Source organism: Myzus persicae, unplaced genomic scaffold (assembly GCF_001856785.1).
Source record: "Myzus persicae strain clone G006 unplaced genomic scaffold, MPER_G0061.0, whole genome shotgun sequence".
Classification (NCBI taxonomy): Eukaryota; Metazoa; Arthropoda; class Insecta; order Hemiptera; family Aphididae; genus Myzus; species Myzus persicae.
Window position 1 is genome coordinate 80,302 of NW_019100537.1, and position 20,753 is coordinate 101,054.

Here is a 20,753-nt window from a genome sequence, read left to right on the forward strand (position 1 = left end):
GGTAGGTACTTTTTTGGTAGGTGACCAAAGTTTGGTCTACATTTATATACATATGTATAGGTATATTTAAATATATTTCCTAGTCATATGATTTATACAGATGTTGAATAAGTAGCTACAGCCAAAAAGTCATGGACAAAATATAAACAAAAATTGGCGTTTCTTAATACATAATAAAGAAATAATAATGACTATCGCTTGTATTGTATATTACAATATTATTGAAAGACTATAGGAATAGGTATAACAAGGGTACCATATTTTGTATTAAAATAAAGTCAGGCACCGTAATTTGAGCTCTGATGACTGATTATCTAATACTAAAATTAAATTATCAATGTACCCGGTACCTGGTGCTCCAGATAATGTCCTTAAACAGATTAATATTACAGAAGATATTGCACCTAGTATACCTACCTATTTTATTTTCTTCGGTTCATTATAATTTATAATCATCAATAAAATATGTGAATGCGATTGTGGTAACTAAACAGTAAGCACCACAGTCATAGATAATAATATAATTTATGAACATGCTGTAGATATTATTTAGTCGTGCTAAACATATTGCAGCCTGCAGGTACAAATGCATAAAAACCTGCAATATTGTTTTTGTACCATACGTCTATTTACTCTGTATAGTAATGTACCCCGATTTCAAATCCATAATAATATTTAGCATTCTATACAAACGCTGGTTTGTTGGGTGTTACATAAAATATAATAATATTGTAAAAAAAAAAGTAAAATACAAAATTGGTCATTCGGTTGTTGATCAGTGATCACATATTAAAATATAAGTACGCTTTAAAAAAAATAATCATTTTTTGGCAGTAGAGCGGCCGTTGGTGGCAACCGATTCTGGATCAACCGAAGGAACAGGATTATTCCACGGTTGGAGTTCGCTAGAGCCGATGAAATTGTACAGCAGTCCTGGAATGGCTATTAGCACGCCGCTCAAGGCAAAAAAGTGTTGCCACGATTCGAGCGTGTTCTGAAAAGACGGCGATCAATCAGTATGGATAAGAGCGTAATTAAGAATTTTTGAAAGTATTATAAGATGAAATAGGTAGTACAGGTACTCACGTTGTTGTTCGTGAAATAAGACAGTACAAATGGCGAAATCATTCCCGGGATGACTCCGATAATACCGCTGAATCCTTGGAGCACGCCTAGAACAGGATTAGAAAGATTTGTAGTGTGCAATTTTTTTGTTTTTCAAAAAATTATAAAACGTTCTTACACGGTTCGATTGTACTTGAATACATTATTACGAACTATGCACGGACGAATTATTATAATATAGTGGTGTAATATACGACGATAGATGACTATGGATGACGATCACTCACTGGCGAAATTTGGCGACAAGTCGACCATAATGGACAGCGGTCCGGACGTGGAAGCACCACTGGCCGTCATGGCCAGCAGAAGGAATCCGTTGACCAAAATCGGGTCGCAACCAGAATACACTAGGGCCACGATGAGAACGGCTTGCACCACCGTACAAATGGTGGTCGATATCTTACGCACACAAGTGCGGCTGTATTTTCCGGTGGCCATGAGAGAGTCGATGGCGTACGACAGGGCCAGCGAGAACACAAAACGGGTGAAATGCGGTATTCCGGACAAGAGGCCGATCTGTGGAGAAAAACGGTCGTAGGTATACGATTTATTAAACATCTATATTGTATGAACTTTGAAAAATAAAAACGGTTTCCCGTCCTATTGACTATACCTCTAAAAAAAACCCATTTTGGTAGTATGAGTAGATTTATAATTATATAATACAATATATATAGGTCAACAGGGTTTTCAAAGTGTTTTATACCCTTATTATAACTACACTATGCTCAAGCAAAGATTGATACATGATGATTGTACGATACACAATATAGGTACCTAATATTTGAACAGAACTATTTAAAGTTTTTAAAATAGTTGAATTCACGACTGTAGAGTTGGAGGTGAGTTTTGACTAAATGCTAAAAATGTATGTCCTTTGCGATGTTTTATACATCTTAGTAAAACTGCATTTTCTACTAAGTGTCTAAGTGATAACAAAAACAAATTTCGTAGTAAACTAGATTATATCGACCTGAATCTGTGCTTAAAATCAAAGTGCAAGCAGCATCATTCTCTTTAAATTGTGAGACTTATGAAAAAAATTTAATTAGATATACAATATTAGTATTTAGTATTATATAATGATTATAATGTAATAGCTAATAAATTAATAAGATGGATATTTTTTTTCATAAAAAATGTAGAACTTTATTCAAAGATATTTGTTATTTGTTACTGTTTTAGTGTTTTACCATTCTAATGTTAGATATTTCTATACTACAAGTACCTATTATATTATTTTTGGCAAATAGTCACTTTGCACGGTCCATTGTTAAAAATGCATAACGCAGGCAGTTTGTACGGTCGGATAAAAAGGTAAATTGCAAAATGCGGGTACTTTGTATTATTATATACATAAAGTATATATCATATTATATGCAATATAAACATCTCTGGAAGTTATGACCCGACCATGTTATTAATAACAAATATTTGGTAAATCGAAGTATCTTATATACATTCCAAATATAGGAGGGAATCTTGGGTTATTACCTATCAATAATAATTTATCAATATATATATTTCTCAACCACTTTGGACAATTCAAACTTTTTTATATCTAACCTAATATTGACATTTTTCATAGTTCTGCAGTGGTATGTACTTACGAGACTAAAAATTATACTTAAGCTCAGGTCTCAGCGGCATGTATTGAAAGCGTGGTACGCGTATATAATACAAATTATATATGAAATGGGAAGTTTGAGAAAAGCCAATAAAGATATCAATTATGTGAATTACATAATGTGAATAACGTCGGTAAATAATTATAATGCCTTATTATCATATTTACCTTTTCCGGATTCCACCCGAACATTAGTACCAGATAGGTAGGAGTCTGCGTCATGAGCGTGTGCAGAGCCCATCCGGTACTCCATTGAATGGACAATGCTATCCAAAACGGCACGCACGTCAACACGGCTTTCCACGGTATCGGTAACTGTAAAACGAAAGATTGAATGAAAAAATCCGACCAACCACAAATTAGAGGTTTGAGTTTCATTATTTGAACCAGATATTTTATAACTCTAGTTTTCCAAGTAGATTTTTCTAATTTTGAAAACAAAACAAAAATTTGTTTGTGTGTAATTTGAAATATTTGTATAGAGTTGAAAGTTAGGATGTTACGGGTAAAGCTGCAAAAGGACAAAACTTAAAAGTAAGCTGTAACCTGTAGCCAATACTTATTATTATATAGGTATTCGCTTTTCTCTTCAGGACTTGAATAATAAAACAAATCCATTCATTGTTCGATATTTTTAAGTCAACGTTTTTAGATAAGCACTATGTTGCTTCTTTCAGTTACGATATTTAAAAAATAGTATATAGGCTGTGGTCAAATTAAAAAAAAAAAAAACAAAGATCATACGGTTTAAATTGTCACGGTTCAAATGGTTGGTGTATATATTATTTACAAAAATAACTGTTCATACCTTTGTAGTGGACACCACGTTGGTGAGGCTACTAGTGATGTGCACAAGCTCAACTTCAGATATGTAAGGGTGTTGCGCAGGCGTATCGTACACTAATAACCACCACGCCAAAAACCACACCATTCCGATCACCCCCGTGATATAGAACACGTACGGCCAGCCCCATTTCTCAAGTATGAATCCGCAAAACGGGAACGTAATAGCCACGCCGATCGAACTGCCTTTTAAAGTCAATAAAAGAAAATAGTATAAATTATTGTAGGATAAACCATGGTTGGACGTAAGAAGTGATTGTACCAGCATGATGGTAGCATGGTTAAATAATTAAATAAACTTATTATTGTTGTTGTTGCACTGGGCGTATATCGATTCCATCGATTTAGTATGGATTCTGCCGGCTACTGTTTATATTAATTAGGTGCCTATATTGATTCCACAGTGTTAATTTTTTTTTAATATAAAAAAATTATTTTTTTTTAGAAATTTTCATTTTTTTATTATATACAATTATGTAAAAAAACAACATTGATACTTTTTTAAATATTAATAGTGATTCGTCATTCATAATAATAAAAAAAAAATCATCCTATATTTAATATTTATGGCAACCTATACACAAGACAGAATAATAAATTGCGTATTTTCTCATACCTAGATTTATGTATGTATAAAATTTTTCTAAAAAAAATTACTTTTTACTTTTTACTATAGGTATAATTTTTTAAGCTATTACTATTTGTTTATATTTTAAAAAAACTCAGTGAAATCAATAGGTACTTAATATGAATAGTATCTGACGGAATCAATAGCTTATGGTTTCGATATGTATAATGTAGATATTATAAACAATAGCCAGCTGAATCAATAACTTTAAGTGTTAAATAATTATTAATGCTCAGTGATTTATTTAAAATAAATAGCAATATTAGTTCAGTAATACCTACTAACGTATGATGAATCAGAAAATTTAGATTTTTAGCGGAGTTTTATATTTGTATTTTTGTTGTAGATGTAAAAAAATCAAAATAGATTTCCAGTATAATATAGGTACCTATCGACTTTACTCAAATGTAGGTTGTAAATAAATAATAATAGGTAGTTGTATACTAAAATATACTACTTGAATATTCTGTTACAACTCACTACAACAATAATTTTAATGAAAATAATGATGACGCATGACGCATCTGTAGACTGTAGCTAATACTTTTAAAATATTATAAAACTATAAAATATTAACTGTTGAATCTAAATAACCGTACGAACATAATTATAATTCAACAATTCCCTTAGCCACAAATCACAATTCACAACCATATCAGAAACATTAGAAATTTATGAGTATTATGGGAAGAGACCTTTAATTCCCATCTCATTTAGTTAAAAGCCACTATACCTAAACAAACTTATTAAATATATACTAAAACTATCAAACCTTTATAGCACAGAGCAAATTAAAAAAAGCTTTGGTATTTTTAATTTTGATAAACTACTCGTATTTTAAAAAAAATGTTCTAATTCTAAATACCGAAAAAAAAATCTTATTCATTAGTGTGTACACAGTGTACATGGTCATAATACGAGATACAAAAAAAATATCAATGTAATCAAAACAAAGTGTAGTAAGTCCTTTAAACTTGGAAGTAATTTAAATATAGCTGCAGTTGAGTTGTGCAGGTCTTTAAATATAAACATTAAACAGTATAACAACCTTTGTAACTTTAAAAAAACAATTTCAAAATTGTTATAAAGTTCGATATAGTTCCTAAAGTACTTATTAAGCAAATTAATCTTTAAAAGTAATTAATGTTATTATGAAAATTATGTTTTATATTTGCCATTGTCTCATTGTTATTTTCCTTTCTTTTTTCTCTGCTTTCAAATAACTTTAATGCCAATTGTATGTTTAATCTTAGGTACTCCTTATCTCTAACACAAGCTTTGCTTAAAAGAGATGAGCACAAACACATGTACGAATTCTTTTTTAACTGTATATAGCCAATGTTTGATTTGTTTGCAATAAATAAATATTATAATAATTAATAACAATTGAATATTGCAGTCGTTATACGATAACATATTTTTTTAAACGGTAACGGCGAGCTTAACATAATAAGCGGAGGGGAAAATTAAATATTAATTTTAAATAATGACCAAAATATGCTGTAATGAATTTGCTCCTCTTGTTTGGTGGTACCCAATGTGCGGTTAGATGGTGCACCGACGGCCACGCCATACCCTGTACAAACAATCGACACATGTTGGTTATTAGTATCAAGAAATTACAATGCAATAAATACTAATAGGTACGAACAATAATAATTATTATGTTTATCATTAGACTAATAATACTATCATTATAGAATATAATAGGTATTGAATTATAATATAATGTTTTAAGGGATGTGAACTCCAGACATACAGTCGCAATCGAACAGACTATACAGATACAAATAACGAAGTATTATATTATTTCCGCACAGTTGACCGAAAGCTAAAAAAATTTAATTTATTTTCCCGAATATTTAGTAGGTAGCTTATAAATATTATTATGACCATACTATATTATGTTTAGTATATAATACCTATTTATGTCATAATATAATCCCTAATACATCCCTGAACTGGCTGAACTTATATTATTATCCTTGTAAACAAACAATACTCAAAAAAAGTTAAAGACCGGAACACGGGGAATAATATAGTTGTTAATGATTGTTGGATAGAAGTATTTACGCAGTTCCATATGCAAAGATCATTTGCAAAAAAAAGTGTTCATTTAATTGTAGAGTACATTAATTTATATCTGCTGACTGCCGAGCAGTAACGCCCTAGTCGACACTCAATAGTGTTTTTTCGTATGAATAAGATTGGATTAGTGGAAATGTCATCAGTTGGGACTTTGGGCAAAGGTATTGAAAGCCATTCTCAAGACTAAAATGAGAAAGTCATATCAACGTTATCATTCCTATTTAAAAACCAAACCTGACATTTTACAACTGATTGAAAACTGCATTGAAAAATGTAGAAAACCAGCTCACCAAACTGCTCAAGATTAAATATATTTAAGTTCTCTAGTTTTTAATAATCAAACATTCAACAAGAAATATAATTTCACTTATTTTGAATAATTTGTGTTATTATGATCTACTGCTTTATTTTTCAAAGATAATCACATAATGTGAGTGGAAGAAATAGCGAGTGATAATAATGTGTTCTCAGCATTTCTATATTCGCACTGTTGTCGTTTTACGAGGAAAAATAATAAAAATGTATGTGTTTTTCCTAAATATACAGGTTTGCCGCTCCGAGGGGACAAAATTCGGAACAGGGACCTCCGATGTCAGGCATCACCATATCGCGGCGGCGCGGTACTGCGGGTTGCGCCACTGCAGTCCTAACCGCAAACCGGATACCTGTCCTGTGCGTATTAGATACCACGTCTTGGGTATTAATAGTCGCCTGTGCGGAAATGAGATAAGTGTGGCGCACTTACCCCGACGAACCCTTGTAACATTCGGGCTACGATGAGTCCTTTGATGTCCCACCGTGCGAGTACCGGCATCAACAGGGACATGGCGAACATGAACAAATTGCTGAGGCCAAATATGCGCTTGGCGCCGAATTGTCGGGCGAGCAACCCTCCCGGTAACTGCAACGCCCAGTGCAACCAATAGAACGATCCAAGTACGCTGGCCCGTTCGCGGTCGTTCCACTCGAAGTCGGTCTGAAATAACCCAATAAAATCAAAATGATCGCCTCCTTATACACGCCCGCGGCCGCCGCGTCTCGACGTTTTCGGATTATTACTTTTTTGACGACGACATCATTTCCAACGGTCAAATTTACGCTGTCCGTCAGATTGCCGCACAACAGTACACTCCGACCTCGGCTCTTCGCCGTGGTCATGTCGACTATGGCGATATTGAGATTGATGCGTATCATGTAGTTGCACGCGAACCCGGCAAACACCAGGAACCATAGTGAAACGGTAGCTGCAACGATATAATATTATTTAGGTACGAAATGATAAATTATGATAATGGATTAATAGGTATAGGTACTGTTGATATTTCTCGATTATTGCGATACTGTGCCAATAGTGTTATGTATATATCTGTACGTCATACTTCACGTACACATTATACATTGGCTATTATTGAAATGCATGCCTAATTATTTAATTTGGATAATATAATATACATATACGGTGCTACCTGCATGGCTGCATATAGTAGAATTATATAGTACTTGGTCTATTACTGTCAAGCACAAAATATATTGCAAGTATTCTGAAATTTCAGCGGAAATTATCAACAATATCATATACCTAAGCGATACGCCTATAATAATTGTACAGACACAAAACGATATTCAAAGTGAATTGTCTGATTAAATTTTATATTGTTTCACAAAAGACGTCATATAAAACCCAATATAATATATTATGGTCATTAATCGATATTATTATTTTGCATTAAGCTGTATTAAATCCGAGTTTTCATAGAAGGAAAAAAATATTTAATCCTTCAACTCCAATCCGATTACAATAATAGATATTTAAACGGCATTTCGTAATTAGGGATTAGGACTACGGACAAAATACACAATTAAAACAACTAATAAAAATGACCTTTAAAATGTATATTGACCTATATTTTAATTACAGTCTGAAAAAATATCAAACCGGAAATGTGTTGCTACAATTAACACGTTTTCCCGAGATAAATACATATATTATTTGGAATATGTTTTTAAGTTTGAGCGAATTAATAATTGTTAGGTACTATATTCGTTTAAAATCATCAATATTCAGATAGTCGAAACGATAATAATTCCATACAAACATAATGTATACGCGTATTATACATTAAAATTCGAAACCGAAATGAGTACCTACTTAAAAAAAATCATATGAGATAAAGAACATTACTTTCAGGCTCAACATTGTTACTATTTTCAACGATATATCTATTTTTATAGTAAATATATAACTTGACAAAATGCCCTAATTGAACAATTTTAATCTGGTAAATAATATTTAAGTAGTTAGATTTTTGCCAATACTAGATAATACTAGAATAATAAACTTTCATGTCAAATTATTAGATATCTTTTAGTATAATACATGCACCATGCACCTACGTAAATTGATTTTTAAGATTTTATTGAGCAATCAATGTATGCAAAGTACTTATACTCATGATTATTGAAATTACGTTGTAAAAATTAAAAATTGTGTCATTAATGTACATACATAGATGATGTATTTAATCATGAATCAGTGTTTTATTATAGGTATGGATAATCTTAAATAAAATATACCTTATCACGTTGAAGATATTATTATTGATTTATCAATCAAATCTATACTTATTAATGACGCGTAATTTTTAGTGGTTTCTGGGTAAATACTCGAATGTGGTTCTGAAATATTTTGAATGTCTGCGTTACTGAGTACGTAGTACTCACCGATATTATTATAGACTATAGAGTATCGACTGTAGCAACGGTGTATAGACTACAAAGTATTGACTAATAAAGTAATAAAAATGTTTTATGTTTCCAACCTTCAAAACTACAGACATACGAAATAAACAGCGGAGGATAGACCAAGTGACTATCACATGCAACGAAACAGAAATTTTAAGCGATAACGATAAAGATTAATATAACCACACATTTCCCCCGAGTAAAACATCATTCTCAAATAATATTTTTATTGAAAATTTGAAAAAAATTTAACTTTCTTTAAATTCTTTTTTTACAAAACTATTAAGCTTTTAGTCACTCCTGATAATTTTTATTTTTGTGGGTTACATTCTTTGAACTTTCCACTGTCGAATTAACATTGCATCATAATAATGGGAATAAGTAATAACTACTTGTCAGCTGTCTGGTGTCTACACAATACATTATCTCATTATAAGCTTAGAATTTGTGATTCAAGTTATCGGGTTTTAAATTATCATTTTCCCGATAGAAAAAGTTGAGACTTTGCTATTGTGATTATCCGGGATCTTAATTTATTATTCAGTTAAACAAAGGAAAAATATAAATAAATGCATAAACAAAAATGGTGCGAACATTGTTGTATATACTATATTGAGACTTAAGTATGAAATAATAAAATTAATATGAAAAATATATTCTATACACAGGGTGATTCACCAAGCATGCTCACTCCTTTTTCTTCAATAATGCAGTAATTCAAAATCTGATTTTTTTAATTTTTAAAAATACTTTGAGATTATATTTTTAAATTCTTGAGATTTTTTGTACTACTTAAGGAGTGTCCTGTGTTAATACAAATTTCTGTTTTTCAAATAAGAACACCTTTATTCAATGATAAATTATACAGTAGATAATTTTTCTGAAATATTTGACGCATCAAAATCAAAATTCGTACTAGTAGTTTTTGAGCTATTTAACTTTGTGTTCTAGGGATAAAAGGTCCATAGTAATGAGTTTTTAAGGTATGGGGGCTATGGTGGTTTGAAAATTGTTGTCGTTAATATTAATCTATTGGTATTAACAATTTGTAAAAATAGCCCAAGTTAAGTAAATACTAGATCCAATTTTACGTATATTTTATATTTATGTAAAACCAGTTTGAAGGACTATCATCCTTAATACAATCATTTTAATAATTTTGAAACTACTAATTCGAATTTTAAATATTTTAAGTACTTCAAAAATTAAAAAAAAATTATCTACTAATTAGTTTACACTAAAAGAGGAGGGTTCTCATTTGGAAAACAGACGTTTGTATCACCACAGGACACTCCTTAAATAGTACAAAAAATTAAAGAATTTGAAAATACTGTCTTTGAGTATATTTAAAAATATGAAATTTGATAAAAAAATAAAAATCAGAATTTGAATAAATTCATTATTAAAGAAAAATATAGGGGTAAACATGCTTGGTGAATCACCCTGTGTAATAATGATAGGTAGGACAGGTAGTAATAATATAATATTAAAATGTACAATAGTTTTTTATCAATGTCTTATTATTATTTAATTTTTATAATGATGTTACAATACCAGTTTAATTAAAAGTAATAGTGGGTAATGTTAGCCGTTGAGTACAGTATAGTACAGTATAGAATGTTAAGTACACACTACACAGATACCTTTTTTTATTGCTAAATTTAATTAAGAGCCATATTATACAACTACACTTTTTTGTTTTTTTTTTTATCGATCTTAAGCTTCAACAACTATGGCCATTAGCATACTATATTTTTCATAATACAAATTAGAATATTTGGAATAGAAGTATTAACTTCAAGAGTAATTTATTTACATTTGCTAAATACGTCTTAATAATTTGTGAAATATTTTGAGTAGGTACTACTTATAAAATAATAATACCAAAATATGCATATATATAGACTAATACATCTAGCATATTCAGCTATAATCCATATTTATTTTTATAATAAACATATTCAGATTTGATTTTCAGAATTTTTTATACCTAAAAACCATATCTTCAAATTAATTTTTTTAAACTTTTTTTTTATAATTTTCTATACTTCGACCATTTTTATAAATTATAAACTACTGAAATTATAAATATTAATTAATATTAATACCCATTACCAGGGACTTATAAGACAATAGGTTAAATACCTAACTCAAAAAATTACTCGTTAGAATATACGTTACTTAAATTTTTTCAGAAAAATTATTCATTAAATAATTTACAGTAGAAAAAGGGGGTTGTTGTTTGTTATTTGATAAATAGAAGTTTGTATATCAATAACAGGATACTCATTAAGAGTAAAAAAAATAAAATTGACCAACCACCCACCTACCCTACAAACAATTTATGATAAACATATAAACACAAGTACCGTTAGCATTACGATTAATATTTACAATTGTATTTTAGCAGATTTTTTTCACATTGAGCGCCCACCCACCCCTATACATTAAAAAAAATCGAAAAGCAAATGCTCCTCAAATACAATGGTCGTTCGCCACGGTTTAAGTATAGTTAAAAATAATATAATGGAATATAATTCCATAATATCATAATAATTCATCATAATTCCATAATAATATAATTGGAATATAATTTCAAAAATTAAATTTTCAATAACTGCATTATTGAAGAAAAAATATGAGATGAACATACTTACGAGTTATGAATCACCCTTCATATATAATATGAGTATAATACACAACTACACAAGTTTATTGAAACTTTAGTCTTTAGAAACATCTTAAACAATTTGTGTATTGCATTGTTCAGTATACAAATAATAACTTTATAGGTCGTACCAACTGTTACTAAGCTTCCAAAAACTACAGTAGTAAGTATACTGTGAACATTAAAATATAATATATATAGAATATAATTAATAATTTGTTATTAAATATTCAAAAATAATCGATTCATTCTTTTAATGTTTCTTTTTAAATAGACTGTATTGATACAGTTTTGTTACTGACAAAAAAAAATGATTTGTATAATATTGTTTTAATATGGACAGCTATATTATTTTTATTAAAATGTATTAAAATATTTATTATTGCATTTACGTACAGTTTTCTTATCAAATTTAAAATATATAAATAATGAATTTGAAAATTATTTTATTTCATAATGTAGGTACGTATTAATTGTTATAAAAAACAATAAATATTAAATACCTACCAACAATATTGTGTCATAGGAGAACTACTTAGTAAAAAAACAACAATAAAAGGATATGTTTAAACAAATAATTTATATAAATAGGTAGGTATCAAGAAAATAACTTTAAATCGAAATAGTTTTTATATGATATATACATTTATCAAGAAATTATAGTATTGACTATTGACAATAAATTGACGTTTTTGTGGGTGCATTAAAAAATACATAATTTTAATCTCACACGCCTAGTTTATCGCAAAAAAATATTTCATAATAATCTTTAAAATATGTGGACTAGTTATCAGTTATCAGTAATCACTTATAAGTTGTCATAAACATTGTACGAAAAATAGTTATTTCAGTTTTATATAAAATAAAACATGAAATTACGAAATATTTTTCAAAGAAACAAATGTACAACACACTCGATTATTAATACTAATATGATATATAAGCCAAGGGTCATAAATCGCATTTTATTTTTCTTGGAATATGTGTTTCAATAAAAGGATTTAATAACTGAATTTTTACCTAGCTAAATGCAGTACAATAAAAGTACATAGATAGGTACTGATTTAGTGACGATTACGTAATGGTATGAAATGATAAAATATTTTTTTGGAGGACTTATATAGACTTAATTATTTTATCAGTTTAATACTACACCCAATACCCAATAGTCTTACGTATTTTATGGCCATATAAGAATTATTAAAATAAGTATACTTAAGTAACGTAAAACTTAATTATACCTAGGTACCTACCTATTTGTTTGAATTACAATTTATGTAATTATAGGAAATATATAGACGTCAATAATTCATGCAATAGCATTTAGTTGATTGATATTCATAGTTGTTAGTTTGATACAGTTGCATTAAAAATAGTTCAGTAGTTATAGCAAATCTACGATTTTTAATTTTATAATGAGTTCAAAATTATTCATATTATTTTTATGTCTATTGTTATATCTTCTTATAACTTGGTAAATGGTAGCTCACCTATATATCGTAGCTGTCTTTATTATTTGCATATAATTAACTACCTGAGTAGGTAATTACCATCAACCCAAGGTTCTATGAGTATAGAAGATTCGTTAGGTTTTTTAATGTGGTTCAAAAACCATGAATAAATATAAAAGTCAATTATTTACAATAGCAATAATGCACATATTTTAATACTATAGGTGAAATAAAATTTATAAATTCTATAGGCGATTTAGATTCTTAAGATGTATTTGGTTTGACAGAAATGTGATATTTTGAGTGCCTAAAGAGGCATTTAATATCAGTAAAAATTAATCAATCTTCAACTTGGAGGGTTGAGTGTCTCGTGTCTGGTTTGCGAGTTGAATCTAATTGATACTTTGGGAGGTCAAAAACAGAAAATTCTCAGTATTTTATAGTATACAGTGGGGGTTAAAAAAACAGAAAACCAAAATATTTGTTCAAAATCATTTTTCGACAAATTCAATTTTGTTTTTTTTCACTGCAATTCAAAAAGAATATAGCAGTTAACACATAATGGTTAAACTCGTTTTGAATATGTACTATACATTCTCTGGTAATGTAATTACATATTTTCATATATAAGAAAAGTAGATACTGAATAAATAAATTATTATTGAAGGTTTATAGTACATAACGAGTATCGAGTACTTAATAGTACCTAATAGTACCTTATGTTATAAGTGGGGAGTACAATTTCACGGAGTTTACTTCTCATACATTGGTACCTGCAAATTATGTTGCAAATACTTACTAAATTTATAATTTTTATTGAACTAAAAACTCAGATCATAGCAGTAGAGACAATCGATTATATTATACAGGACAGGATTACAAGATTTTTTTACAATTTGATCCTAAACTATCACAACCAAACGATTTTTACTTATACTTATATACTCTTCTATAAAGAGTTGTATACTCCGTTTACTTGCCAATAAATTTGTTCGGTAAAAAAATAATCATTATTGAATTTATGTATTATGTACGTACAACGTACATACATGCGATCGTGGTTCTGGTAAAAAATCACACTATTTTATTACAACTACTGTTAGGCTACGTGATTAATCCCTCACTCGCAAATCAATAGATAAGAGATCGTTTTATAAATGTTATACAACTAATGACTAAAAACAATTATTATGTGACGGAAAAATATTAAACATAAAAAACTGTTATGCTCATAAATTAATAGGGATTAAATTTTAATTGCATTACTTTTATTCTAAAAGTGATTATAATAAGATTAGATAAAATATTAAATTGATTATACTGCCAAAATTGTATCGAAATATATTATACAGCAGTAGGCAATAGTCAATTTTAAAATCGAACGATTTACCTACACGGCGAATACGCCAATTAATCAACAATCATACAATCATATGTACAATGTAAAAGTCAAAGTAGGTATACTTCAAATATTGTATGTGCATTATGAATAAAGTCTAATACCAACATATATAATTATATCATAAGCAGGACCTGATTAAGTGGTTTATAAGAGACAAGTGTAGTATAGTTTATAAATTCAAAAGTATTCAAGTACCTACCTATCTTATTAAATTTAATAATATCTACTAAAATTATGGATGATCTATTTTATAACTAATAAACATCTGTTGAGATATAATGCCACGCGTACGGATCATGTCTTGACAATGCGTAATCGTAGTTTTAAATAAACTTTGAGTATGTCATAGGTACCTATTCAAAATTGTATGGAAACAGATAGTTTTATGTTTCAATTTTGAATTACGTAAGATCATTGCAATAAGACATTTATAAACATTATTTAATTTATCGGAATTCATTTTTGTGATATACAAAAATAAGACGTCTGTACCAAGTGAAAATGCAAATTTTCAATTGAATGTATGTACCTACATGTAAAACAACAGTTAAACTATATTAAATAGCGCTCCAAAATATCTTTCCTCAAAATATTACTATAATACTATTGCATTTGGGACAGTCATTTACAATAATTTCAGTTGTAACTGACATTTTTGTTTTATTACAATTATTATTTATATAGTGTTTTATATAAACTAAAAATAAATAAATCATTGAAACTAACTAATAATGTGCATCTTATTTATGCATATTAACTGACTTTATTGTGTATTATATGTTATTATTTATTTATTGAAATATTCAACGGTCACTAAATAACAAGGTAAGTATGAAAAAAGATTTCTCAAAGACTAAATTAACACAATATTAATAATAGGTACATTATACTTATATCTTATAAATGAATCATAATTATTATCATTTTAACTAAGATTAAAAATACTTAATTGCTCGAGGTTTATAAGAACAAATTATGAGTATAGAGGGACCGTTTTACATTTTCAAGATTTTGTCAAAAAAAAGAAAACTAAAAAATTTGAAGTAAAAAGCTCAGAAAGAGTTAAAATATTTTGAAAATTGTATCGTTCTTAGAATATGCTAATCATATTTTTGGAGAAAATTTCAGGTCTCTATAAATGTTATTGATATATTTGTAATAAAAAAAATCTATTTTGTTAAAAACCAGAGTTGCATAAATAGTAAATTTCTATACCTAAGTACCTACCAATAGGCAACTAAATCCAATTTGGTACCAACCATCAAAGCTTAAAATTGAACCATTTTTCTGTTCCAAAAGATGACGTCAAACAGAAAAAACACACATAAGTTAAATTAATAAATGAATAGTTCATAATCTGAAATATTATTTACTAAACCTTTTTTTTCAAGCCAAAAACTCAAGTATAAATGAACAAATAACAATATGCAATATGTTTATGAATAAAATATTTTATTCAAAATTATGAGTCACACTTTTTCCCGTTAGAAACATAATATGGCAATAAAAAAAATCAAAATGCGGAAAATGTCGTCATTTTCAAGAATCAAAAACAGAACAATTTTTTTTTTTTAATTACTAACGATGCTCTTACACATAGAACATTTTTTTAAACACCACGTATATACTTTTTTTGCAATATTTCATATCTTGCGGTACCAGTGTTATTAAAATATTACGCATATTATTCATTTTAATTACAAAATCCATTTCCCTACGTAATACAACTCTGGATACGCCCTTGATATAAACAGATAGATCTTATCAACATAAACAGAATTACTAACAGATCGCAAAGATTATCACCTTGATTTTAATGTAATCATATCTTTTTGTGTTTATAAGTTTAAAGCCTAGTAGGTACTTGATTAGTAAATACTAAATAATAAACAATAACCATTAAAACAATAGATTTTGCTGTTAATTGCTATGCAAGTATAATTAAATGGAAAATTGTTGATGCAATTCATTTAACATGTAGTAGTATTTGAAAAACCGTTGAACTTAAAACTTAATAAAATACAAATGTTTACTGATATTTTAATCTGAGATGTATAACATATATACAATATGTCGACAAGTGGGGGACAAAATGATAAAATATTGCATTCAAAAAACGATTCTGTCCGGAGTCGTTGTGTCATATTATGGCGTTGATCCTAGCACACTTGTATAAATAATCAAATTTGATAATTAAAAAAATAATAATAAAAATCGAAAATATTTATTAGCTAACATTACAGTACAGTAAACTTTTTGATAGAAGTAGAAAAACTTGTTAGAAAGCTACAGTAAAAATATCTAATGTTATCTATGAAAACAAAAAACTTTTATACATTTCTAACCGAAAAATAGTTTACACAATTTTTAAATTTTTAAATAATTCTTCTCATAGCAATAAATAGCTGAAAAACAGTCAAACTAGTTTACACATTTTATCATATATAAAAGGTTATTTTAAAATGTTGTGAAAAATTCTAGTTTCTACGGTTATTTGTTTTTGAATTACAACAAAATATCAAAAATTGATATCGTTAATTACCGGTGAAAGTTCAATATCGTAAAATATATCAATTTAAAAGCTCATAAAAAATTAGTGTTGTTTTGCTGTAAACTATTTTGTGTTTTATGTGGGAAAATTTTTCACTAAAATTTCTAATGTTAGCAATAGAAAGAAAATTTTTCTATTTTTTTCGATTTTCTAACTGAAAAATAATTTGAACATTTTCAAGATTTTGATGAATTTTGTCAAACTTTGAACTTTAAAAAAATATAAAAATAATGGTGCCTATGTATCTTTAATATTTTTGAATTTCCAGTCAAAAAACTTATGAGGAACCATGGATTAAATTGTTCACACTTTTTACTAAGTGAAAAAGTTTTTATCGACAGTAATTTACAAACAATTTACAAAATTTGAAAAATTTCTCAAGGCTATCAAAAAAAAAGCTCAAAAAGATATCAAAATATTTCAAAAATGTGAGCATATTCAATATATGCTGACATAATTTTGTGAAAATTCAAGTGTTTACTGTTATTAGTTTAGTTACACCAAAAAAATCTTATTTTTTAAAATTGCTTTTGCGTAAAAATTACCATGTTTTTCACTATTTTTCTGTTTTTCTAAACGCTTTTTAAAACAACTATGAATTATAATTTTGACTTCTCAAAAGTACCGACTAAATTCAATTTTCTATCAGAAAAAATGATGATGTCGGGAATTGAAGAATTTTCACTAGGTATCCCAAATGTTGATGATAGATAGAAAAAAACACACATATAATTTTAAATACAATACATATTCGTTACCTTCAGAGTTTAAAATAAACAATGCCGTCTTAAAAATGTATATAGTATTATAATACTTACCTAAAAAAACGAAAATGAAATAATAGAACAAACTGATAAAGGTGTTGTCACTTTGACGAGTTAAAATAAATTGCTTTGAACTATTATGATTAGTTGTGGTTATTCTTTGGCATAATCCAAAAATATTGTGTAGCCAATATAGCCATCATTATCAATAATATAAATATAATATAAAGTTTAATGATGTATAATTAATATAATACAGTCGCTGATGTACAAAATGTTAACAAATTGGTTAAAATATAAAAATTTAAAGTTTAAGTTGAAACAAAAGGTATATTTTATTTTAAATTTATAAATTCAGAGCAGGGCCTATATAAGGTATTTATTTAAATAAATATAATTTTAATTTTAATTCCTCTAAAAATAAAACATTAGTTTTGTACAGACTTAAAGTATCTTTCAATTATAATATTAGGTATTTATAAGGTACTTGTGTAATAGTGTGTAATAGTCACGCGTGTAATTAATCGGTTACATTTAAGTTGAGTTATTTAGTTAATCAGAAATATTTCATTTATTTTATCAATATAAATCAAATTAAAAGATCTATTGACCTTTATTTAGAATATTTTATTTTTACCTATTTAGACTAACATTGTATTACAGTGATTAGTGATTACTGCTCATTAAAATGAAAAGCAAAAATAAAATATTTTAAGTAATATTTATTACAGTGATGTGTATATTCACGCCATGTCAGGAATTATGAGCCGCCATTGGTAGTTGTAAGGTATAACGTTAACAAAAAGTTGGTATAGAACCCATTGTCGCATTCAAAAATAGTAGAAAAAGAAAAATATACAATGAAATATAAAAAAACAATCCAGAAAAAAACATGATGAATAAAGTAGTGACAATAAGCTTTTATACAATATATTAATATATTATCGCGGTAAATTGTTAGTTTAAAGAACGTTTTCGGGGCACATGCTTTGGCGCGACAGATGTGGATTTTATGGCGACTGGCCAAGTCTTGGTCACTTTGTATGTATTGTAGGTAGATATACTTATCATCGTGCAAAGCACATTGCTGAAACTCGGGTACTCTTTGATGTATGTTTATAATATTGTGTATAATAATAAGATTATATATATTTTATTATATCATGTCAGAGTGTGAAAACAAATCCGTATAAGATATATACATCAAACTCTACGCGTGTACGACTATACGTAAACTCGTTATACTCGTATATTATGTTTTATCGTAAAATAATTTGCACTCCTACTACTTATTGTGATTTGTGAAAAAATGGAAAAAAATCGACCCAGTCAAATCCGCGAACACGAGGTGGAAGAGACCCCAAGCCCAACTCATTTAAAATTGAATCAATTACCACGAAACTCAAATATTATATTATATAATAACCAATTAGTCGTCTCAAAAATGTACCTCTTACACTCATCGTTTTAATATCCGATATGTATAATACCACTTAGGTAGGTAGGTCATAGATACCACGTGTAGAAATCTAAAACTGTTTACACTGATCTTTTTTTCACGGTTTTCTGTTCTTGAAGTTTCAGTTTTTTATATCCCAAACATCGCGCGAAGGATATAAATAATAATAAACGATTTATTATTTTTTTGAAGACGGTTCCGGCTTAGAAATGAAGAGACGTCTTATCTACCCGGACAAGTCGTGCGTCGCGTGCGTAACAGACCACGCGTGAAACCGTCTTTTATTATCTATGTATAATAATATGGTCGCACGTCATAATAATAAAGTGCACGTGTACCTGTGTGTATAATGATATTATTGTTATATATAGGTATGCCGTACGTACCTCTCATCGTGAACGACGACGGTCGCCAGTTACAACATGCGTGTATGATGTTATACTGTTGTTAATATATTATTATACGGTGGTATGATATTATAATAATACGAATACTGAGACGACGGATGACGAGCGACGAGCGGCGGCAGCGGCGGCGGCACTGCGCGGCGGCCCTGCAACAACAGCAGCTGCACACACCGATCCCGCGGACGAGCTGGACCCGACGCGACCTGGAGAAGATCGCGCGCGCGCCACAGGTGGTCGACGGTGGCGGCGGCGGCGGTGGCGGTGACTTCGTTCAGCGGATCCGCCGGTCCATGCGGGGCACAGCACTATATTATATTAAAATAATAATAATATGATTGTCGAATAACAGTGTAATGTGCCGGATAATGCGCGAGAATAATAATTTATTACGACGTCGCGGACTCGGTTTCGAAGCGAATATTATGTCGTAGTATTACAGTTGTTACCTACACTTTATGTACGTTTGACGTGCGTTTGTTGTGCGATCGCGACATGTGCGACAATAACAACGGTCGTAACAATGCGATATATTATATTATATTATATTATTATTATAATACTACGACCATCGACGCACAAGAAGTGATAACGTTTACGCCACGAGCGCGCGCGCGCGAACACCGATCGCGTTCAGTTCCGAGACCGGAGAGACCGGACGACGCGTATCGCACTCGGACGCACTGGGCGGGCGCGTATGGCGGCGAAGAGATAAAATGAAAAAAAAAAACGCGCGCGCACACGCGACTTACACTGCCGAGTGCTGGCGTACTTGCATATCGCGATCATACCACCACCGAAACGCGACGGCGACGGCAACAACGATACCTATGCGATTTTCGTTTAGAATTTGCAGTGCTGTTCATCATCACACACGACGACGACGACGACGACGACGACCGCGAGCGCGACTTGCAGGATAATGTTAAAATCGATATATGCAATTTAAACCCGCGGCGAGTGTGCGTTTCTAACAATTATTAATATTATTTTCCTTGACG

General features: G+C 29.4%; 1 protein-coding gene across 1 annotated transcript; it reads right to left on the minus strand.

Moving 5' to 3' along the window:
• Window positions 1-20,484, minus strand: LOC111031398 (sialin-like). Its single transcript, XM_022311317.1, has 9 exons — window positions 19,735-20,484; window positions 7,371-7,555; window positions 7,057-7,287; window positions 5,715-5,799; window positions 3,561-3,781; window positions 2,921-3,067; window positions 1,353-1,641; window positions 1,087-1,172; window positions 1-994 (listed from the first exon to the last, which is right to left on the minus strand). The coding sequence occupies exons 1-9, from the start codon at window positions 19,739-19,741 to the stop codon at window positions 821-823; spliced, it is 1,425 nt and encodes a 474-aa protein (XP_022167009.1). The 5' UTR covers window positions 19,742-20,484; the 3' UTR covers window positions 1-820.
• Window positions 20,485-20,753: the final 269 nt, after the last annotated feature.